The sequence below is a fragment of the Diorhabda carinulata genome, chromosome 4 (genome assembly GCF_026250575.1).
Source record: "Diorhabda carinulata isolate Delta chromosome 4, icDioCari1.1, whole genome shotgun sequence".
Lineage (NCBI taxonomy): Eukaryota > Metazoa > Arthropoda > Insecta > Coleoptera > Chrysomelidae > Diorhabda > Diorhabda carinulata.
This window is the reverse complement of record NC_079463.1, coordinates 11,925,891-11,950,161: the sequence shown is the minus strand read 5'-3', so window position 1 is coordinate 11,950,161 and position 24,271 is coordinate 11,925,891. Positions and strand designations below refer to the sequence as shown.

The 24,271-nt window shown below is 34.0% G+C and overlaps 3 protein-coding genes across 3 annotated transcripts; 2 read left to right on the top strand and 1 right to left on the bottom strand.

Moving 5' to 3' along the window:
• Positions 1 to 406: 406 nt before the first annotated feature.
• On the top strand, positions 407 to 11,518 carry LOC130892366 (synaptic vesicular amine transporter-like). Its single transcript, XM_057797759.1, has 6 exons — positions 407 to 506; positions 1,892 to 2,152; positions 3,414 to 3,677; positions 5,574 to 5,846; positions 11,071 to 11,262; positions 11,319 to 11,518. The coding sequence occupies exons 1-6, from the start codon at positions 407 to 409 to the stop codon at positions 11,516 to 11,518; spliced, it is 1,290 nt and encodes a 429-aa protein (XP_057653742.1).
• Positions 11,519 to 13,657: 2,139 nt separating this feature from the next.
• Positions 13,658 to 14,266, top strand: LOC130893364 (uncharacterized). The gene is made up of 2 exons (XM_057799398.1): positions 13,658 to 13,903; positions 14,029 to 14,266. Exons 1-2 carry the CDS (start codon positions 13,729 to 13,731, stop codon positions 14,181 to 14,183), a joined length of 330 nt encoding a protein of 109 aa, XP_057655381.1. The 5' UTR covers positions 13,658 to 13,728; the 3' UTR covers positions 14,184 to 14,266.
• A 1,952-nt stretch (positions 14,267 to 16,218) lies between these two features.
• LOC130893363 (protein split ends-like) lies at positions 16,219 to 24,176 on the bottom strand. The gene is made up of 5 exons (XM_057799397.1): positions 23,409 to 24,176; positions 20,775 to 21,016; positions 20,263 to 20,427; positions 19,409 to 20,189; positions 16,219 to 16,408 (listed from the first exon to the last, which is right to left on the bottom strand). The coding sequence occupies exons 1-5, from the start codon at positions 24,103 to 24,105 to the stop codon at positions 16,308 to 16,310; spliced, it is 1,986 nt and encodes a 661-aa protein (XP_057655380.1). The 5' UTR covers positions 24,106 to 24,176; the 3' UTR covers positions 16,219 to 16,307.
• Positions 24,177 to 24,271: the final 95 nt, after the last annotated feature.

The window sequence follows — 24,271 nt, the reverse complement described above, 5'->3', positions numbered from 1 at the left end:
TGACCTCTCATGATGTAGTCAAGATATTCTTTTCACTTCAGCTTCATTCATTCATTTTTAACATGAGCAGCATATTTTGTAGAGGTTTTCAGCCCTGGGTATATTATGAATGGACTATAGTAGAGTTTAAATGTGTCATTTTTCAAAAAAACTTTGTATTTATCCACTAGTGAATTTGATCGAATCGAATTTCCCTATAAATCATCGAGCATCCTTCTGGCTAGTGTCGATAAGAAAATACGTAATGAATTTCCAACGAAGCGACAAATTTCTCATTGAATCCCCTCCGATACGGTAATTTACTATCCTTTTCCGAGGATAATAAGATAATGTTCGTCCAGATGCTACTTCTTGGGGGTTTTCGGAGAATAATTCTCAGTAACAACCAGGCAACAAAACATTCAACATGAAAATTTCTATTCTGCCACTTGTTGAGGATGATTCGATTGTTTTTGTGATTATTTATTTATTATTTTTATTGGATAATGTATTATTAACTGTTGTTGGTAAGTAACATTATAATTTCAATAAATTCGATTCATTTGTATCCTGAGTATTGGGCGCTTCAATAAATTGGCATCACATGAATTTTTAGCTAATAAAATCTCGTAAAAACTGACAGAATTTTGAAATACAATCTGTTTTAATCAGAAACAACCATTTTCAAATTATAAATAGAAAACAGTTTTTGCTCTTTTTATTATAATTTTTATTGAATCTTAAAGTACATAGGATGAGGTTATTTATGGAATAACACAAATGGCCTCCACGGCTCCGAAATTTTCCATGACCATTCTGTATAAGAGAGGCTGAAACAATCACTGTTTCACCAGCCGCAGTTTTAAAAACGTATGCTTGAAATTGACAAAAAACAGTGACTCGTTGTGTATGCATTTGTTTTTCGAAAATCACATTTGTTCTCAGAACCCTGAGAGCAGCACTTTTGCTGATTAACAAACTCATCAAGGTGAAAATGGGCTTCGTCGCTTAGGATAATCTTTTTCGAAAAATCAGCATCTATTTTTTGATGTTCAATAATCCATTCGACAAACTCTCTTCTCCATGTACGGTCATTAGGCTTCAGTTGTTGTGTTAATTGAATGTTGTAAGCATTCAGACGCAGATCTTTAGTGAGAGCTTCTTGAAATTTGCAATTTTTGTCCACGACATCGAATTGAGGATCCTGGATTGTTACGTACATTTTGGACGACCAGTGTATCTCCAACGGACTCTGTCTCACAGAATTTTTCAATCAATCTCTTCACAGTTGACTGAAACACTATTCCAATCATATTTTTCATTACTTTTGAAATATTGTTCAATAATGAAGACGCGTTGTTCAACCGTGTAAAGCTCCATTTATACTAACCCGTCAGCTGTCGATTTATTTTCTAGAGTTGTCTTGCGTTAATTTTGGAATACCCTTTATTATAAATTAACGCCAGATGAATTTCGAAATATTGACATCAAAATTTATAAACTTCTTAAAAATGTCTAGAGTCCTCTTGCTGTCCTAATTTTTTCCTTAGTACCCATAAAACTAGGAAGAATATTTCATTTGATGATTTTTATCTATTTTTATAAAATGTGGTGAAATAATTAAAAACTCTTTTTAAATATCCCATTGTATTCACCTGTAGTGGTTCATAATAAAATTCTGAAATATATAACATATATACGAGTGCTGTATGAAAAGTTTCTGTCTCCTAACTCAAAGTTTTACTTGCAAAAGAGAGATTTTCATCATAATCGTATACTTAAACCCCTTTTTCGAGATGAATAGTATATAGAATATGTTACAACAAATATTCGTTCTTTATGAGATCGGAAACTTTTTTGACAATCCTCGTATATAAATTTCACAAATATTTCAACAATTCCAATGTTCTAGTGCCGATAATACCTGATTTCCTTTTTTCCAACGAATTAAACGTGACTATCGACGCGAATGATTTAGCACCTGCATCGCTAAGTCCACTGCAAAGAAAATTTCATAATTTAGAAAATGAAAATGGACCCCTAGGTGTTTTACTTGCTTCAAAAGCTTTGGTACAATTGGCGTTTACACCTTTCATAGGATACTTAGTTGGTGTTTTGGGTTGTTATATACCACTTTTGGTTGGAACTTTCAATTTACTGCTTGCTTCTATTCGTGAGTATCCATATTTTATGTAACATCAAGAGATTTTTTAAAACGCAGGTAAAATAATTGCTAGAAATACTTTTAAGTAACATTAACGTTTGTTTAATCGTATTAATTTGTTATTCATTTGGAATATAGGAAGTTTACTACCTAGGGGTAGTTTCACTTAATATAAACATTCCCACATCAAAAACCAACAGTCACAATATACTAGGTGATTGATTAGTTTGATAAAATTCAATACCTCCTTTGTCTTTTGAGATATTGGGATTCTCCCTGTATCAGATGCAATGAATATTAACGGAATAAATAATTTTCCAGAAATGTTCTTCCAATATCAATTGCAGAATACAGTTATGCGAGGAACAATCAATATTTCATAAGTTCGGTAAACATCTAACAAATGTTCAGTCCACGTGGACTCATCATCTCCACTGTTTGCCAATGTAAACATCGAATCGTAAACATAAAATTTCGTCGAAATATTCCTGTCAGAAAGTCTGGGGTACAAAAAGGGCTCTGTTCACGTCTGGTACCCTGTTTAAACGAAACTTCTTCAAAGGTAGGTACATTTGACTCGTCGTTGCATCTGTCTAAATAACGGCGTCCAATTTGTAATGATTCGAATGCCTTTTACTTTCTCACATAAGATAAACATATTTTCAAAGTATTTATAAAAATGATAAATGTATAAAATGAGGTATCTTCGCCTATGGTAGATCAAACAAAATTGCCGGCAGGGGTTTTTATACAAGTTTTTATAATCTGCAATTGATATTGGACGAACTATACTACTGTTCTATTTGAATTTCTCTTACATTGTATAGGGTATTGATTTTCATGAAAAATTAGTTATAACTATCTAAAAACCCCATAGAACACATAACTCTACATTATTTTAATGGGGAAGTCAAGATGATTCCAAATATACAATAAAATATAGGGTGTTTCATATGAAAAAATGTAACTTTGATTTGACACAGTATTCTGGAACATTTTGTAAAATTGTAAATAAATTTAAAATGTTCTGAAGACTATTGATGGCTATAATCACTCAAATTTTCAAATTGGTATCTAAAAAAATTTTAAAATCAGTATCAGGATAATTATTAGTGCTTGCTTGGTACAGTTTTGTTTTATCCTCCACTCAAAGTCTGATTGCTGCTTTATTTTTCTGTACCATGTTGTTATGTTATACAAAAGAAAGTTCATTTACTGAATTCTCTATTTTTTTAGAAAACAAGCAATAAATTCGTTAGTTATTTTGCAGTATTTGCTTGTGGAAGTACCTATGGGGTGCTAGTACTTGCTAGAGCTTTACATGGTAGCGCATCAGCAGCTATAGCAGTTAGCGGAATGAGCATTTTAGCCAAAAAATTCCCGCCAACTTTAAGAGTAAAATTGATGCCAATAGCTTTTGGAGGAATCGCGTCTGGCGTATTGATTGGATATCCACTAGGTGGAGCTGTATATCAAATGCTAGGAAAATCTGCTCCGTTTATATTTATATCCATTTCTATCGTCATATGTATTAGTAAGTACAAACATTTCGTGTAGATTGAAACATATCGACTTTTTATTGGTTGAATTTCGCTCGGGTGATGAAATTTTTATTTTTATCATATTTTTTATGTCGTCTGTCAAGTTTTTTTCAAATATAACGTACAATTCAATTTTAATATTCAAACATAGGAAACTATTTTCGATTCCGGGCAAAATAGATTTTATATTGTTAATTAAATAATAAATTTCACAAAATCATTTGAAGAAACTAAAGAAAAGTTAAGTAAATATTTTCTATAAAGTGTTTTGAACGATGATTTACTGATATTTGCTAAAACAATACCAATTGCCGTCACTACATCTTCAAATATTTTGCACTATATTGGGAAAAATGTTGTCGTTGCCTTATGTTGTATAGATAATTATTCTTCAACTAAAAGCTTGGTTGTTTGATAATTTTATCGAAATTGATAATTTCCAGTATCAGTTTCTTCTGAGAACTTCAGGATATTACAACACCAGGTCTACCAACTAAAATTCTAACGATATTTCTTCATTGTGAGCCACCCGAAACTTAGTGAGTGTTCTGGATGAGTGCTCGTTAGATCTGCTCTGTTATAAAACATTCCTAAATGTCACTGATGAATATGTCAAATCTGACATTGCCATCATAAAGTTTGATATTTTATATGATGAACGTATCGGAAAATTGTTGTCATACGAGTGCTATTTGAGTTGTTTACCGATACTTGAAACATATCTTGGCCAAAAAATGGAATTAAAAAGCGAACATTTTCGATTGACGATTTTCTATGACTTTCAACGTGGTTTAAACCAACGGCAGTGTGTCGATCAACTCCTCCCGAAAACATCGATGCTGCGCGTAAACTTATATTCCAAGATCGTCTTGTGACATACCGTGAGATTGACACATACTTGGGGATTAGCATAATTTGACAATTGCTCAAAAAAAAGCTCATGTCGATTGGTGCAAATAAATACTGAAAAAATTCAATCGCGGTGCTCCAAAAGACGTCCACCAGTTCGTGACAGACGATAATCGACTGCATGGATCTTCCAAGACGACCAAAATCCATCAAAAGTTATTCGCGCACGTCGCGATTTTTCCAAAAGAGCAACGTTTTTCTCAATTCTCAAAGGTACACCAGCATTTGTTTGCCAAAAGTGTTCGAAAAAATCAGGAATACCAATCGCAGAAAACTAATCATCGTCCACCACGACAATGCGAACACTAACACATCAGTTCAAACAAAAATGTTTTTGTTTGACAGTCAAAACATCGAATTGATGGTTCATCCGCCGCACCCAATTATTTCTTCTCATTCTCGCAAATAAAAAATAAATTGCGACGTTAACGTTTTCCTACACCTGAAGAAGAGGTTGTTGCAACGGATACATTTTGTTCACTGTCATCTTATTGACAATCATCCGCAGAATCGTTGCATTCCGATTCATCATTACTGACAACTTCATCTAGAAGTCTCTGTAAATATTTTTGTTCCTTCTTCTAGTTCATTTTTATTTCTATGAGTGAAAAATCAATATTTTGTACTTTGAAATGTAACTAGACATAGTTACGTCTTTTGTTTATTGTTATGTTTAGATAGTGAAATAAATAGTTTATATACTTTTCAACACATGTGCTGGAATACTTTTCAACACATGTGTGATATTGGTTAATTGACTTTCTTATTTAAAAAATACGTTTTTTGAAGAATTTTTTACATAGTCGTAGGAAAATTAGTGTACACAACTCGTTGGAAAGTGTATTTCGCACTCGTTACATTTCAGCAAAATAGTAACTAGTGCGAAATGTATTACTTTCTTTGATATATGTCTTTATCTATATCTTGAAATATGATTAGTTCTTTATTTTGTACCATTTTACGGAAACGGTTGATCCTAGTTTTACAGTTACGTTATTTAAAAGAAGAATCTTCACAGTGTGAGAACCATTCCTCTCCAAACGGTTTTCAAGATTGTATCGATTTACTTAAAGATCACAAAACGATTATAGTTGTTTCAACTATCTGCGTATCAACTTCGACAATGGCTATTTTGGAGCCTTGCGTTCCTATGTGGCTTATGGCTAGACTGGATCCGTTACCGACCAAATGGCAATTAGGAGCAGTTTTCATTCCGGATAGTGTAGGCTATTTCATCGGTTCCCATTTCGCAGGTAAATGAAATCATTTTTTATTAAATAATCATACCAAAAGGAAAATTCGAAGAATAGCCCATCCTAACGTCCAGAAAATTCTTTAAGACATTGATAAAACCATTCCTTCAGCTTAGATGCAGAAAAATGTTGCTTTGCGTTCTCAGCATCTCTTTTGGATTCGAATTTTTCTTGTCCAAGAATTTCGCCATGGCTCTGATTAAAAAGTAATCTGATCAAATGCTGGATTTAGGAGTTCAATACCATCAGGCGTACTTTTCGCAGTATTTTGTTCAGAATTGTCTTGTAAGAGAATCCGCTTTTTGTTAACTAAACTTGGATGTTTTCCCAATAATCGCATCAGCTTCCCACTATATACTTCGGCGTTGATAGCTCGACCATGTGCAATAATTTCTTAATAATTCCATCAGACACAAGAGACTTGCTAGAATCGACAAGTCTTTGCGACGGTTTTTGGTAATTCAACTTTATCTGACCAACGATTTTCCATGTTCGAGTTGTGTAGATAAAGTCATTTTTTATCGTATGTAAAAATCTAATGAAATGATTATCATTCAGTGAAGTATTTACACCCCTCTAGTCGACGTTGCGCTCGAATCTCTAATTTCGATTAATTCATTTGGCAATATTCAACCACCTTTATAAATCTGATCTAATGATTTTAAATTGCTGTGTATGATACGTTACATTTAATTTCCTTTTTTTCATTGCTGTTTTGCAATAATTATTTACGTCTTTCTTATGAGACACCCTCTCTAAAACCATTTTTTTAAAACGGGCTAGAAATTAGTACTTTCCGGTTTATTTTTACGTTAGAAAATCTCATTTTTTCGGACCGAGCCAGAAAATTATTGTGATAGGCCGGTAAAAGCTTTTACCTACTACCAATATATAATATCAAACATTACGATACTAATATGAGTTTCGTAATGAGATACTTTACCGCACTATTGCAGTAAAGTCACTTTGTCGCCAGCTGACGTGGAGGCAATTGAAGAATTGTAGCTTTCAATTTCAATTGAATTTTTTGTAGAAACGATTTCTTCTCCCATTATTTTAGTAGCTATATTTTTTTGTTCTCTAAGGATGTTTCTAAATATCCATCAGCGACACTACTGGATCTCCATCCATCATGTCTCTTCAAAATGTGCATATCAACACCAGCATCAGCAAGTAGGGATGCTGATGATCTTCTTAAACAGTGACCTGTATATTGTGATGGATTTGGTAGCTCTAGAAAAGTTGCTATTTCTTTTGGAATGCGCCCAAAAGTATTGATACCAATTGATCGAGAAAAACATTTTCAATTTTTATATAAAATTAAAAACCGGTCATGTCGAAGTCGAACATATTTTCGGACGTTATTTAAGCAGTCAAAACCAACGATGTTTCCTCTAGTAATAGGAAATTCTCTTTGAATGTTAGTTTTAGTATTCGGTATTTTGATCGTTATGAACGTTACTCCGTCAACTAACCTAACCTAACCAATTTTTAATTTCATCAATTCTTCTCTTCGGCAGGCGTCAAACACACCCACGATTAAGGAAACCTATAAAAATAATATGCTACATGGAAATGTCACCATATTTATGTATAATCTTACCTTCATCATCAAGAATTGATCATCATTGGCTTCTTTCAAAAATCTGTGTATATTTTCCTTTGAAAATATACTGGATTTTTTCGGCTTGTGACCTTCACTTTTCCGCTTCAAAAAAGCCAATAGCTGCGAATATTTACTTATGTCCACATTTTTCTTCGGAGATATAATTGTTCTCGGCATACTATAATGTGTCCATAATGATGATTCCTTTTCTTTTTCAGCTTTCCCAGCAAAATAAGCTAATAAAATTTTCCCCGATATATCACGGACTTTTTTTGAACTGCACCAGTCTTCGAATCGCTTATATTCCTTTTCGTATCTATTGCGGGATTTAGCGGGATCCTAGGGTTTGTATTGCGTTATTTGCAGCGAGTTCTATATCAGAATTCACACTTTCATAGTCGGACCTCATGTCGATACAATTCTACCAAACTGAAGCGAACGCGTCAAAATTGACTGTTCGCAAAATAAATCAACAATGAGCGCAACGCTTGCTTGTTACATGATTCTAATATCATTAATTTCAGGAATATTGACTAATTTTGAGTAAATAATTAACATTATTGGTAGTAGGTAAAATAATGTACTATATTCGTATCGTAAATTCATTTTACGATATTCAATGGGACAAATTTCCCATCTCATTTCGTAATATGAATCTTTACGACACTTATATCATAAATATCTATTACCGGACTCATTTTTATTTACTTTCCGACCTATCTTTGATGAAAAAAATAATTAGACTTGCAACGAATATTCGGTTACTATTCGGTATTCGGCCTATTTGGCTGCTTTTATTATATTCGGCCGAATACCGAATATCTACATATTATTCGGCCGAATACGGAATACTTAAATAATATATTTTATCATAGAGAAATAATTAGTAAAATGAAAAATTAAAAATTAAAATCGATTGATTACGTATATATTCATTTTTTCATTTCTGTTATAATCATTTAAGTAGCCATTGATGTATAACACAGGTACATAATCATCTTCTGAATTGGAAAAATGGAGAATTCTATGTATTTGAATTATTTTGGTAATCAAAATTTAGAAGGATAAGATTTTCATTTCTTTCATAATCATTTATTAAGTAGTCATTGGTACATAAAACAGGTACATAATTCAATCATTTTCTGTATTAAACAAATTAAGAATTTTTCTATGCATTTGAATTATTTTCATAATCAAAATTTAGAAGGGGAAGGTTATGGTGCAGAAAGACTAACTTTTCTGTTATGCATTTTTAAGAAGTAGTCTACTTCTTTTTTTCTCGTAGACCATCCCAACTTCAGAGAAAAGGTGCTCTGAATAAACACTACTTCCTGGCGCCGATAAATATTTTGCTGCAATCTTAATCAAACACGGAAATTCAAATTTCCTTGCTTGCCACCATGTATACGGGTTGTCATGACGTGATATATTACTAATATTTATAAAGAGATCCATTTCTGTTGATGTGTTTCCAGAAGCTGTGCTTTTTTCTGCTATCAGCTCTTCGAAGCAATCCATAAAAGTTGAGTGAATAGTCTGATTTCGACTTTGCTCTTCAGTTCTCATTCTCTTGGCCAAAGTAGGGGACGAACGCGCGTTATCGTTGCTTGTTTCTTCACAGCTTATTTTTATGCTATCGATTAATACATACTGCTTCACTTTTTCTTTTTGCAGTTGGATCGAGAAAGGTAGCAACCAAATGATTTTTACTCGTTGTAATGTCTTCAAATCGTTCTTGTAACCCTTGTTGTATGACGAGTATTGCCTGGCTTAATTTGGGTGTTAGCTCTTTTGACGTGCTCATTTTGTTATCTCCTCAAATGGTTGGAATAATTTTAAAAGATGCTCCAAAAGCTCCCAATGTGCAGCAGTCAAATTGGCAATATGATAGTCCGTCAGATAGCCAGAAATGACTCGTTTTTGTTGCATTAGCCTTTCAAGCATACATCTAAGTTCCTAACATCTTGAACTAATCTTTTTGGACAGAATGCAGTTTTTCTTGTGCAGTACCAGAATAATTAAAATGGGTTACGATTTTTCTACCTTGACAATCAATTGAATAGTATGAATGAAACAACGCGCTGAGGTCAACTCTGCATCACTAACAGCTTTTACTATTTTCGTCCATTGTCATGAATAACAATATGAATTTTTTCACGGATGTCCCACAAATTTGCAATTTCTTGCAAACTCATAGCTATATTCATTGCTGTGTGTTGTCTCTCAAAATGCTTGATGCTCAATATTTTACATGTTTGAGGTTGAATTGGCGGATTTATATCGAAAATATATGGCCTCCAACAAAGGAGGAAATACTAGAAATAATTCAGGGATAAAAAACGGCAAGCCTCCGGAAGAGGACGAAATGGAGCCAAAATTAATCAAGTATGGTGGAACTGCACTGAGGACGATATTATTATAGCATTTAATAAGGGAGAAAGAGACAATACCAAAAACGTGGAAAATGACAATAATGATCCAAAGTACAACCAACAAATTTTTAACTAAGGCCATAGATAAAACTTGTTCGGAGACTACCAAGGCAAGTCACAAACCATATTTTCACTCGGAGGCAAACGCAAAGAATGGGGTATGAATACGATCTGCCAATTTACTCAATCTTAGATTTCCAAAAAACTTACGATACTATAGACAGAAACTATTTGTACGATCTTAGTATTCCAAAAAAGCTTATAACTCGAACACAAACGAAGGTAAAGGCAAAGGCAAAGAATATCAGAATGTTTCCCGAATCACACAGGACTAAAAAAAGGGAGATCCTTCATCCACTACGCTGTTCAATACAGTATTAGAATGGATACTACGTGAAATCGGTTTGATAATAACAACACCACAAAGGAAAGGAGCAATGAGAAGTTTGTTAATACAACTTAACAAAGAAAAGACAATGAGCTTAGAACAAGTTCAAAGTTATGTATATCTTGGGGAGGTTATTAAGAATGACGGTAAAGAGGGAGGGAATCTAGAAGCGAGGATGACGAGGGGAAGTGAACAGTTGGGAGAGCTGAAGGCGATAATAAAATTCCAAAAAATCTCCAGAAACGCGAAGCTACATCTGTACAAAATCATAAGACCAACAATGAGCTATGAAGTTTATCAATTTTTACATTTACAATCTGTTAAGTGACCGCCTGATTTAAAACTTACCAATTTCTTTGTCTGGAATTATTTAGAATCGAAGTTATTCGTAACACCAGCTGAATTACCAAAGGATAAAGAAAAAGCTATTTATAGACATCAGTTAAGCTTAGAAATGTCGAAGAATTATTTTAAAATAGATTAAAAATAGTATAGAAGTCATTAGAGATCAGTTTACAAAAGTTAATTCAAGTTTTATCCTCTGATTCCTTTCACAAACCCTTAAGGATTCTTTAAGACAGAATTGGTAATCGATTTTAAGGAGAGGCTTCACTGTATTGCCTGAAAGATCCCGATTAAACTCACCTGAGCCCCTGAAATAATTGAAAACGTAATTTTTATCAACAACATAATGATAATTAATTCAATATAACATTAATTTGAGTTAAATTTTGTTGTATGACAATTATTTATGGACTGTTTGCTGTTGTCCACTCTGTATATGCTTTTGTGCTATAGGTTTTTTACCAGTCGCACCTTGGAGGACAGCAATCATAGCGATGGTAATAATAGGGCTCAGTTGTTACGTTCTTCCTTTAGCAAACACCATCTCCCAGCTTTCCCTGCCTCATTTTGGTATTGGTTTAGGAGTTGGGGCGGTGGATGCAGCTTTAGTACCTCTTCTAGCTACTTTTGCAGACAAAAGAGGAGGTAATGATTGAGAATTATTCAAGGTATGATTTATTTTCTCAAATAATTTATTACAGGTAATCACTATGGACCAATTTATGCCCTACAGCAATCTTCCGTATCCGTTTCGTATTCATTCGGTCCCTTATTGGGAGGATTAGCAGTTCGTTTACTGGGATTTTGTTGGGTTATTAGGATTGTAGGGTTTCTTAATTTACTTATTTCACCTTCACTATTGGAACTCGAAGAAAAACCAGTGAGTGATCCTATTCCTTAATAAAAATTCTTAGATTTACTTCTTCATTTTTTAGGAAATAGCACCACTCATAAGTACGTCTACTTCGACAAGTTCTAAGTTTGACGAAAACAAAATTTTTCAAAAATAGTGATTAAATCAAGAAGATATATTGTATTTTGATTGAATAAAGATATTTTGGTGCAAAATTTCATTTTAACACGATATTTTGTGATCGGTATACGACCCCACATCAGAAAAAACAGTAAATAGGGCCCACATTTATCTCTAATTTTAAAACATTTATTTGGTACAAGTCGTGGTTTTCCCCCGTTTATAAAATTGGTACTAAAAGATAAATCTGCAGTAACTCAATCAAAATAGTCGATGAAAACTACGTCAATCAAGAAAAAGTAAAAGTACCTGGCCTGAACTAGAGATGGCGGTAGCTGCTTGAAAAATACCTCTGATTTAAAAAGTACACAATCTATAAAGCATATGCTTCAACTTGGAATATGCCACGTTGTTTAGTATTTGTTTGGCAGCCATAAATAGTTTTCAGTGAATTTATAAACATGGAAAAGTTTGTGATACAATACTTTAATTTGAAAGGCATTAGCCCAACCAATAGAAAAGCTGAACTAGATTCTACTCTGGGTGAGACTGCTCCATCGTTAACTACTAACAGTAAAATATTAGGTAGCAGAGATTAAACAAGGCTGTACGACCTGCAAGGACCAGCATCGCAGAGTCGACCAAATGAGGTGACGACTCCAGAAATGTTGAAGAAAATTCACAAAGCCTTACTGGATGATCGTCTACTTAAAGTACGACATAGTGAGTTGCATCCCATATTAACTCAAAATTTGGACATGAAATAGCTGGGCGCAAGATGGCTGCCGCGTTTGCTCACAAAAACAGCGTCGTGAAGATGTTTCCATTGAGTGTTTGGCAAGGTTTCACAGAAATCAAGCCGATTTTTTGTGCCGTTTGATAACCATGGATTAAACGTGGGTCCATCATACATCAAACCAAAGAACAATGAAAACAATGCACTGAAAAGGGAGAGCCGGCTCCAAAGAAGGCAAAGACCGTTCCATCTTCAGGCAATGTCATGGAGTCGGTTTTTTGTGATGTGCGTTGGTTAATTTTCATTGATTATCTTGAAAAAGGAAAAACGGCGTGTATTAAGCGAACTTATCGAACGTTTGAGCGAAGAAATCAAGCAAAAACGGCCGAAGTTGGCTAAGAAGAAAGTGTTGTTTCATCAAGACAAGACAGCTCACACATCCGTTATTGAAATATCCAAAATTTATGAATTAAAGTTTGATTCGCTACCTCATGCACCCTATTCGCCAAATTTAGCCCCCTCGGATTATTTTCTGTTCCCAGACTTGAAAAAATGGTTCGGTGGTCAAAGTTTTTCCAATGAGGAGGTGATGTCTGCAGTTAATGGATATTTTGAGGAGCTTGATGATTCTTATTAAAAAAAGGGTAACGAACTCAAATTTTTATTAATTGTAACAAACGAGGGATTTAAAATCAACAAACATATATATGACGTAGTTAAAGGTTATCTATCGTTTTACAAGGACGTATATTTATAATTAAATTAGAGATGGGCATCATCGAAAATTCTAATGAATTATTTCGCAAAAACTAAAACAGAAATAATTGCTTAGGGGAACAGTTTTCAAAAATGTTTTGATTTAAATATTTATCAGCATATAGTTTGAATTGAGATAATAAAAGATATCACAGGCTACGAGTTGTCAAAATAATGTATGACAAGTTTATTTCTGTCACATATTTCACGTTAAGCAATAATATTTATATGGACATTTTTGTTAAATTGAACTTTACTTAATAACTTTGTGAATAAATAGTCGAGTAAATAGATCAAACAATCTATTTACTCGCTAAAAATAATTTGATTAAATGAATTTTTGTTAATTTTTATTCAATTTGAATATTGCGACACGTTTACTATACTACACAATACTACTCTAACAAGATCTACAGACATTAATTAATCATAAAGATTGTTCTAGAATAATATTCTACACTATAATTCTAAACTATAATTTATTTTTAAATTGAAATTAATGTCACTTTGCTAAACGATTACTTTTTATTCATTAGTTAGAAGTGCCCATCTCTATACCAGTAATCTTATAACCTCTAATATAAAGTGAGTGGAATTATCAGTGTCACTTTAGAAAACAAAATAAAACGTTTAATATATAAAAAATATGGTTATTATAACTTCATTGTTTATAACTCTCATATTAGTTAATGTAGGACATGGCTTTGTATGCCCAGAATGCAACAAATCGTTATGTAAAGAGGTTTCTTGTGGACTGGGACAAGAATTGAAACCCTCGCCTGCAACATGTGGTTGTTGTGATACTTGTTTCACTATATTATGTACGTATATATTTTTTATTGTCAATTCGGTGACCAAATTTTTAAAAGCCAATTCATTGGAATTGACTTTTAAATATTAATCCAAAATATCAGTTTCTTTGTCAATAGCATTCGGTACTTTTTAGATGAGGGAGCTGATTGTGGACAATTTGCGTATATACTTCCTTCCACGTCCACAACAGTTTGTGCTAGAGGGTTAACTTGCTACGCCGGAAAATGTCAAAATGAACAGAAAGTTATCCAAAAATTAAGAGAATCTCAAACGAAAACAAATAACTAAAATATTTTACATTAGACTAAACAGAAATATCTGTTGTACTATTATACAAAAAATTTTGTATAAAAAATTCTAAATATAATAAATTTTGTAGTTTTATTTTCTATAGATACATTCAAAATTCTACATATACAAAATATTTGAAACAGAATCAAAAAACTAAATTTTGGTGAATTTTTGGTAAATTTAATTTCCCGTTTATACAATCCCAATACAATAAAAATGGAAATCCTCCTGATTGGTATTGATTCAAACAATCCTCGATGGTCCAAAGGGATTTCATTGATTCCCAATGTTTGTTCCTGAACATATTGTTTATTACTAATAGAATACCACGCAAAATTACACTATTTGGTCCTTAGAGCCAGATATTAATCAATTAGAAGGCTCGAAGGACCAGAATGTGTAATTGTGAGTGTTACTATAATAGTAATAAGCAATGTCTTTGGTATAAATATCCTTAAGGTTTCAGAAATTCAATTTTAGGTTTGCTTGGAGGTAACTGCCTCTTCAAGGTGGGTTTAAATATTGGCAGGGTCGGAATTTTCCTTTGAATTATATATTACGAGGCTGCTTGGAACTTTTATAAGGGATGTTCGTCGGAATACAATATTTATGATCCCTTACTTATCTTGAAATTAATGTGGTAGCTATTTAGATAAGGATTTCGTTAACTCATTGTTTTTCGTATTTTATTCTGAAGTTGTTCTGAGCATGTAAATACATTGCCAGCCAAAAGTTTTTGCCCTCTAAAAACGATACAATACATATTTCAATTTTTGGTTTATCGATGTATCTATGCCCCTTTTGCTTTTATTATTTCGGTTCGCAATTTTCACATTCTTTTGTGATTTCGACAAATTATCGTCGTCTATTTGGTTCCATCCGTTTTTCAGGATATTACAAAAATGTGAAGGGGAAGTGTAAGGTTTTCTGTAGTAGTAATTTTTGTACAGCTTCAAGAAATTCTTGGGATCGTTGTCTTGCTGGAAGACAAACTTTCTACCGATCTGGTGTTGACCATAATGCACCACATTTCCCTTTAATATTATTTATAGCCCTCTTTCTTCAGAGTCCCTTCAATTTTCACCAGTCGCCCTTTCTCCAAAACATCCCCAAACCATCACCAAGTCTCCACCGTGTTTTACAGTCGTGATTGCACGTGGATCTAGTATCCGTTCAGCCTTTTACTCTCTGCTACTTCTCACGCGTCCAATTTTTTATATTCGTTAGCCCGCTGCAACTTAATTTTATTTTGACGTCTTAAAAGAGACTTCTTCACGGCTACCCTTTCAAAAAAGGCCAGCGTCTCTTAATTTCCTTCTCACTGCTATCTCTGGGCTTGTTAGTCGTGGATCACGTTTACTGATCAATACAAATCGTTTATCTTTAGCGGTTGTAGTTTTTTGAGGCCGCCCTAAACGTTTTCTATCGGCAAAACATTGTAGTCCACGGTGCGTCGAAGTATTTTTGATTCGGCGGCAAAGATATGGTTACTTCTGTCTATACTATGAAGAGTTGTGATTAATGCACGAGTTTCAACCGATAATTCTTTGGTTTTATCAATTTTAAAACTCACAAGTCGGAATTTGCGAGAACGAAAACAATTCGTATACAAACATCACCATCATCAAAAGTATAAATAACAGCAGGTTCTATCGTCTCAGGACTAACTGGGATTAAACTACAATAATAAACACCGAAGACATAATTCACAGTTGAAAAATAATAAACCAATCAGCCGATACTTTTCGATCTTTGCTTAACAAACAAGAGAATTTTGTTAAAATGTATCATTTTTGAAATTTAAAGAATGGATTATGGGGTGGGCAAAAAATTTGACCGGTAGGGACTACAATGTACAAGATTTGAACACAAATAACACTATGAGAACTAATCTAGAAAAAAATGATCGTGAGGTGATAGTTTTAGTTACGGAATTTGATTTTACGTCTATAAGTTGGTATTTGGCGGATTGAAAGACATCGTCGATGCAAATTAGTGATGTGGGAATTGAAAATGATTGAAACTACAAATAAGCTTGAATTGTTTTATGTAATAACAGTCTTAATAAAATATATAACAAAAACAACATAAATAATTAGATATATTTAAATAATAATCCATTTATATCACATGTACTTCGTCTAAAACAACAATTGGTTTCATCGATGTATTCACAACCTCGATTTGTTTAGATTCGTCCTGAACAATGGTAGTTTCACCATCTGTAACATTAATGATTGCGAGAAAGAAGAAAATAATAACAAAACTTTAAATAATTTGATACTCCTATATATGATTTATGATTCATTCAAGTGAGTTTAACATAGTTTAAAAATATATTTCATTTCTGTTCGAAATCCATCCATCCACTAACACGTTTAATTAACAAAATATTTTGCTGTTCAAGAAATACGTTGCGTTATTTCTTGCACTTTAAGCTGATAGATAAGACGATTTAGTTCCAGAAAGTGTCATATGTAAAGTGGAAATTAAAATAAATATCAACTCAAAGTGTAATTACCACAGCAATTATTCGAAAAGTCTCTATAGAAAGTAGCAATACACTTTATCATCTATCAACTAGATACTCCGAATCAGAAATAACCAATTAGAGCAACAAGTTTGTTCTAATATACGAGGGTGGCTCAACTATAAAACAGAATTATTGAATAAACACGCGAAAAATTTAGTTTCGTTGAAGTGGTTGCACTGGATGTCAGACTGGTCTGTTACGAAGCGTTCCCAGACGGGAACGCGTAAAGTCACTTTTTATTATATTTTTAACCATGAGCGGGAAGGATGTACTAGTATCTGTTAAACAAAAAATCATTATTCGTTTCTTGGTCAAAGATAAAGTAAATCCGGGAAAATTAGTGGCAAACTTGCGCCCCAGTGTTACCAATGAGAACGTCTGCACAGTACAGTACGCGATAGAATTGGCATCAGCGCAGATAGTATTGAGCAAATAACTGATGAACGGTTACCGCAAAATTTCAGCCAGATGGGCACCGATACTTTTAAATTTTGAACAGAAATTCACACGCTGGGAAGTTTGCACGCGTCCCCTGAAGCGGTATGAAGGGGAAGGAGAAAAGTTTAATGTACCGAATATACACCACAGACGAGACTTGAATATGGAGTGGGGGAAGAAAGACGAAGGCGCAAAGGTTACGCTGTCAGCAGACAAGGTGTTATGTACCGTGTTTTGGTACATGCGAGAAGTAATAGCAGTTGATTTTCTCATTGAAAAGCGTAACTGTTAATAGTAACCTCCTAAAGACATGGTTAAACCCGTCTACAAAACAACGCGATATTCCAATCTGTAGTACGATATTGCTGCAAAACGACGCCAAACCGCATACAACCAGCCCGGCTTACGATGGAAACGTTGAACAAATTGGGTTGGGAAACAATGGAACACCCCGGTTATTATTTATTTCTCATTCTCATAGCGAAATTCCTGTTTATATTTGAACCACTCTCGTATAAGCGTCAAATTTGGTTAATATTAAATAAGTATTGAATGCTGAGATATTTTCTACCACACTCATACACGAAATTCGAAATTTCATACCTATCAGAATAGAATTACAGTAGAAACTCGATTATCCGGCCCTCAGTTATTCGGATTCGCGATTATCCGGACTATCAACTGCGACCAATTAAATAATTAAGTTATGAAATATAAGATATCAAAGAGTGTGTCGATCAAGAAAATCTAGACGTGGAAAATGATGTAGGACCATCTCATGATGAAGCACTTCAGGCTATGAAAACAGCTCTCAAATGGTATGAAAAACAAACAGAAACTGATACTGTCAGATTACTACAGCTGAAGCAGCAATGAAGAGAAAAAGTAGCTTACGTCAAATGCCAATTACCAAATATTTTAAACTTATTATTAAATTATTATTTTTGAATAATAATATCATTATTTATTAATAAATATTACTATTATTAAACTTATTTTATTTCACAAAACCCACTTTTCTTCATACATTCGATTATCCGTAAATTCGATTATCTGGACTTTCGATTATCCGAATCCCTAACGACAATTAGTCCGATTAATCGAGTTTCCACTGTATATGAAACATACTTTGTATTAACGAAAATGAACAAAGCTGCTGTTTTTAATATTGTAATGAAGCTAGATATGTTATTCTTCTTTCCTTTATAACATGGCCTTTATCTATATTATTACGTAGTTAAGCTGAAAATTAGACGGCTCTTAAGTATTCTAAATTATTCTAAATGTGTTTGAATAGACATTTTAAAGATTCTTAGACAAATTACGTAAAATATTAATAGTTTTAACGGTTTCAATTCTTCATTTCGTTCGACTGGGTGACATGGTACGATATTATGTATATCACAGCGTTTCTTATTATGTGAATTGAAATTCAATCATCACAAGTTGACGATTGCTCAGAATATAGATTGACAATTGACAAGTAACTACACAGTAGTCGGTAATATTGTTCACGGAACAGAACAAAACTTAACCTAAAATAATTGAAGTCAGCTTGCCAGAACAACAACTAATGAAGTATGAAGTCTTATGAAAGTACACAAATGGAGTTTTCAAATACTTATTTGCTGTATAACAATGAAGAACCAATTCGTACTGAGGCTGGCTATCAATTCGTGACCTCTGGAGGTGGAAGTAATATACTCAGTCTGATCTTATGCATTATATATACAAAAACAACATCTCAAACGAAACGTCAAAAGTGTTAAGTGTTAAGAAATGTTTATAACCGAATACGAACCGAGCAGTGAGATCAAAATAAAGTGGATTGCCGAACGATACCGAACGCAGTAATAGTGTTAAAGTTACGGGGCGATGTGTAGTCCTCAAAATTTTTTAAAGAACTGGTGACATTGTTGGTATCACAACTGGAAGCTCTGGAGAGAAATACAATAAAAAAGGTTACCGTCATTGGTACGGTGACGATTCTGTGCAATAGAGGGCGGTAAACGTTATACGAACCGTTTCAGGAACGGTCTTTTTGATAATTGTTTGATAGCAAATACTGTAACAAAAACCGGAGATTGCGCATAAAATATCTATAAACGCTTCCAATAACCGTTCCAAATACCGTCCCGATTAGCAAGTTGGAACAAACCTATTAAAATGAAGCTACAGGGGTAATACATCTAATAACAACCTCACTTATATCATTTTCAATTAAATTTACGTCACCTTTCATAAGTATTACCTTTAATAACACTTCCTGAAGAATTTATCTGCTTATTTTCTGGCTTGGGTGTGGTATAATCTCCAAGTTTAAAGATACTGTATGAGCCTATTTCATCGCTTGAGTTTTCGGAGCTTTCTGGAATTAATGATTCTTTATATTGTTCTGAACTCTCTACCTTTTCTTCTGAAGAACTTTTATCATCTTCCTTTGATGCTTCTTTGGTAGAAAACGTTTCTGTTATATATGGTTTCACGAATAGACTATCTAAAAATTTGTTCTCTTCTCCTTTTTTATCAGTTTTTACTCCTTCTCCGTAATTATCATCACTTCTTTTTTGTATTGGTGTTAACACTGGTGTAAAGCCATCCTCATAAGTTACCTGAATTAGAGGAGCTGGTTTATTAGATTCTATTGGCGGATCAGCTAGTGGAGGATAAAGTACATCAGGATTTTTATAAGTTGGTTCTGGTATGTTTTGTGAATGTGGTGTTTGATCTGGTTTGATAACCTGAATAGGAACATTAGTTCCATCAGCATGTTGATGTCCATGTCCACCGCCTCCGCCGCCTCCGCCGCCTCCGCCGCCTCCTGTTCCTTCAGAATAAGACCATTTCTTCCCTCCAGAATTAGTTTCTTTCTCTCCGTGTTTATCGACATGATCATGATGAGTATCATGACCTCCAGAGTTTTTATGTCCGCTTTGTTCTTTAAAGTAACCTCCCTTTTCGTGTTTATCTGTTTTTCCGTAATTGTCTTCTTCTTCGGCGCCTTTATCATAGCTTCCTTTTTCAAAACCACCCTATAAATTTTAATTATCATTTAATAGTACCCAATAATAACGTATTACGTATTTATATTAAATATCAACTCACCTTCGAATATTCGTCTTCATGTGAGTATCCTCCGTCTTTTTCGAATTCATCTTCTTCATCGCTTTCATCATAGAATTCCTGTTTCTTTTCGTATTCATCTTTTCTGTGGATGTTGTGTTCGCCTTTAGTGCTGTGACCTTTCGCGTGGTCTCCGAATTCTTGGAACTAGAAAAAAATCATTTTTCTTCATAACTCGATCGAAAGTACGTACTTTCCACCGAGGTACTACACGGGCGGAAAGTTGACTTTCCGGCCATGCGCGTCATGATACTCCAACCCTATATTTATTGATTGTTGTAAACATTGTTAATCCATTATTCGGCTTATTAAAAATAAATTTTCGACAGAAGAATTCTTGAGAATGCTATAAACTTTGAACTCTGTAATAATACTAAATTGTGTATGTACCTGATCGTCATTTCCCCTTTCCGTATCGTTCGAATTCTATATTGGATTTTTCGAATTCAATCGTTCAACACAATAATCGGATATGATGATAATAGATGTCATACCTTTGATCCCTTTTGCCCTTCTTCGGCTTGGTCATGTTCCGCGTGATACCCGTCATCGTGATGATGTTCTTTCTTTTCTCCGCCATTTTCCTCATATTCTTTCGAGTGGTCTTCTTTAGTATGATGTCCCTTTTCACTTTTTTCATTGTGGTGGTGTCCTTCGTAAGCTTTTTCGCCCTTTTCACCCTTTTCCCCTCTATGACCGGAATGATGTTCTTGTCCACCTCCTCTTTCGAAGGAACCTGCATGAAAATTTCATAATAATGTCCTAGAATGATATGTGTAAGGAGCAAAGGTGATTTCAATGAAATACGCATTTGAGTCTACCATAATTTCATTTTTAACTTTGGGAACAGAGTCACTATAGTAGTGAAAAAATCTTAAAGCCACTGCAAACAATGTTCGCGGCTACGATGCTACAATCTCCATCGGTCCCATTCCCCCGTTCTTAATTCAGTTCTCTCTTCGTCTGCTGCTTCCAGTCGGACTAGGTCGCTCTCTCGTTCTTCTCAGTTATTTTTGTTATCTGCGGTGAGTTTTTTGAAATGGCAAAACGGAAAGCTGTAGACTAATAGGAGGAAATCGATATATTAGATAAGTTTGACTCTTTAAGAAAATGCTCTTTAAAAGATGTTATCCTTAAGTTCGTTTCTCCGCAATCTTTCTTAGAGACTAAATGCTATTTCTGATCAAATTTCTCTCAACTGAAATACAAAGTGCCAACGTCAAGGAATTTACAAAACTAAAGATGTAGAAACAGCTCTACTATAGTAGTTTAAAGCTTCAAGATTAAAGGTAGCTCCCTTGCCAACAGCTATACTTTGAGAAAAAGCACAAAAAATGACCTAATTTGGGATATTATCGCAGAACTATTTCTGATCCGTGTTGCATTCGCCATGACCATAAACAAATCACAAGGCCCATATTTGAAAGTTTGTGATCTGAATCTATGTTTTTCCCATGGTCAATTATACGTGGATATTCACGGGTCGGAAGACCATCTGCGTTATTTGTTCTTGCGCCTGATAATAAGAGGATATATTGAAAAATACTTAGCCTACTATAGAAACAAACAAAATTCCAATGCCAAAATATTTTAGTACTCAACATATTCTCCTCTTAATTGGATACATTTATTACAGCGAACCTGCAACGTCTGTAGACCTTTAAAAAAAAATGTTTCTTCTTGCTCTGCAAACCAAACCTCCACAGCTTTTATTACCTCCTCGTTGGAAGAAAATTTACGACCTTTTAAACTTTTTTTCAGTTGATGAAAAAGATGATAGTCGGACGGAGTCAAATCTGGTGAATAAGGGGGGTGTTCTAGTAATTCAAACCCTAAATCACGAATTTTTTGCATGGCAACATGAGATTTGTGTGCAGGGGCGTTGTCCTATAAAAACAAAACACCTTTGGATAGCTTACCGCGTCTTTTCTCTTCAATTTTTTCCCGTAAAGTGATCAGTAATGTCGAAAAATAATTTCCAGTTATTGTTCTACCCTTATCCAAAAAATCAATCTTTACTTTTTATTTTTACTTTGTTTCTGGATCGTAGAAATGTACCCAAGTCTCATCCATAGTAACAATTCGGCTTAAGAAGTCTACATCGTTTTCAAATCGAGCACAAATCGAACGCGAAGCTTCTACCCTTGCACGCTTTTGGTAAACATTCAAACATTTGGGGATCAATTTTGCAGCAATTTTTCCCATGTCCAAATTGACGTGAGCTATATGATGAACACGTTCGTATGAAATATTCAGTGCTTCAGATATCCGTTTTAGCCCAATTCGACGGTCTGATAAAATCATGTCATGAACTGCATCGATATTTTCGGGGACTGACACAGGAACTGGCCTTCCCGATCGATAATCATCTTCAATGGAAAATTTACTTCTTTTGAAGCTTGCAGAACTATTTTTCACGGTCACATAGAAAGGGCATTGTTCACCAAGGGCATTAAGTATATCTTCTTAAATCTGCTTACCTCTTAACCCTTTTAAATGCAGGTACTTGTTGATGGCTCCATACTCCAATTTTTCGATTTTCAAAATTTCGGTGGACATCTTTTTTCTTTCAATTTATTGGTTTACTTTTTTGACGTCAAACTTTACACTGACACTTCTAATTAATAAGTTATTGTATATTGCTATGGTAACGCAATATTTTGTTTATGCATGGACAAAGAATGTCGTCTATCACAAGGTGCTTCATTGAACCTATGCACCAAAATACCTGACCAAAAAAGAATAGAAAAATACTTGATTGATTTTTATTCATATTTATCGTTCTAATAAAAATTGAACTTGACTCAAAGTGGTAAATATTGACGAGAATGTTCACACAGCAGAAGATATAACTGATAAAGAGATTGTTGAATCAAATAAAAAATCGAAAAAGTCCGTTGAAAGAGACGAAACTTTTCAAGATGGCCAAGAAGCTTGTTATATACCCATAACTGTTCAATTTCTTACCTTGTTTATGTTATTATCATGTTGTACAATAAAGTCTGTAATGGAACTATTGGTAATTAAATAAAGGTACAGAATTGTAAAAAACATAATAAAATAAAACTGAAAGTAATGAAGAAAAAAAATGAGTATAGTCTAATAAATGTTTTTCTTAACATAATTACCATTACCACCGCCATCTTTTCCACCTCCGTTTCCACCGCCATGTCCTCCTCCACCATGACTACTTTCGCTTACGTGTCCATCTCCCCCTTCGTGTTCGTGAATTTCGTGGACTTTATTTTGTCCAGATTCAGAATCTTCTGCCGAATTTATCTCAGCATGACTTTCGATACTTCCGTGATCGGAAGATTCTGCATTTAGCTCTAAACTTTTACTTTCTTCTTCATCCGATTGTGAATCTTGTCCATTTCCTTCGTGACCATCACTTTTAGGTGATTCGATCGTTTGTATCTGCTTGTAATAATCAACAGCTGCCGGTTTTTGATCGATTTCTTTCACATCAGCTTTTTTTACTTCTTCTTCTGGAATGTTCGAAGCCACGGGAGATTGATCGTTGTTTTGATAAGAAAATGCGATGGGACGCTGTAAAATTTTTTCCACTTTTTCACTAGCTAAACTAACCGGAGAATCACTAAAAGCATTTTGGTCTGCGATTAGCGGTAATACTTCAGGTGTATTTTCTATAATAACAGGCCTTGGTTCGGCTGCCGCTACCTCTAAATCATCTAAAGATGATCGAAAAACGAATCCGGGAAACAATTCACTATTTTTCGTCACATACCTAGACTCCGTATATATTAATAAACAAAATAATAGTATGAGCTTCATATAACAAACGCTTATCTTAAAAACCGACATTCACAAAACCAAATTCGAAATTTTTTAAAACAACATCAAATGTACCGTCTGAAACTACGTCAATACCATCTGATTTGTTTTATATATCTCTTCCCTTCCCGCTAGGAAAAAATCAAATGACCGTTTCGTCGAAATTATGTAATCCGAATTCATTATGGCGTGAATT

Bases quoted from the DNA above. Each gene is read 5' to 3' on its own strand.
- LOC130892366 (XM_057797759.1), top strand. From the start codon at position 407: ATGAAAATTTCTATTCTGCCACTTGTTGAGGATGATTCGATTGTTTTT. The intron at 2,153-3,413 runs GTGAGTATCCAT...GTTATTTTGCAG, and splicing joins TTTACTGCTTGCTTCTATTC to TATTTGCTTGTGGAAGTACC. The intron at 5,847-11,070 runs GTAAATGAAATC...TTTGTGCTATAG, and splicing joins CATCGGTTCCCATTTCGCAG to GTTTTTTACCAGTCGCACCT.
- LOC130893364 (XM_057799398.1), top strand. From the start codon at position 13,729: ATGGTTATTATAACTTCATTGTTTATAACTCTCATATTAGTTAATGTA. The intron at 13,904-14,028 runs GTACGTATATAT...GGTACTTTTTAG, and splicing joins TACTTGTTTCACTATATTAT to ATGAGGGAGCTGATTGTGGA.
- LOC130893363 (XM_057799397.1), bottom strand. From the start codon at position 24,105: ATGTCGGTTTTTAAGATAAGCGTTTGTTATATGAAGCTCATACTATTA. The intron at 20,428-20,774 runs GTATGACATCTA...ATTTTTTTCTAG, and splicing joins AAGGGCAAAAGGGATCAAAG to TTCCAAGAATTCGGAGACCA. The intron at 16,409-19,408 runs GTAATACTTATG...TTAATGTTACAG, and splicing joins TTCAGGAAGTGTTATTAAAG to ATGGTGAAACTACCATTGTT.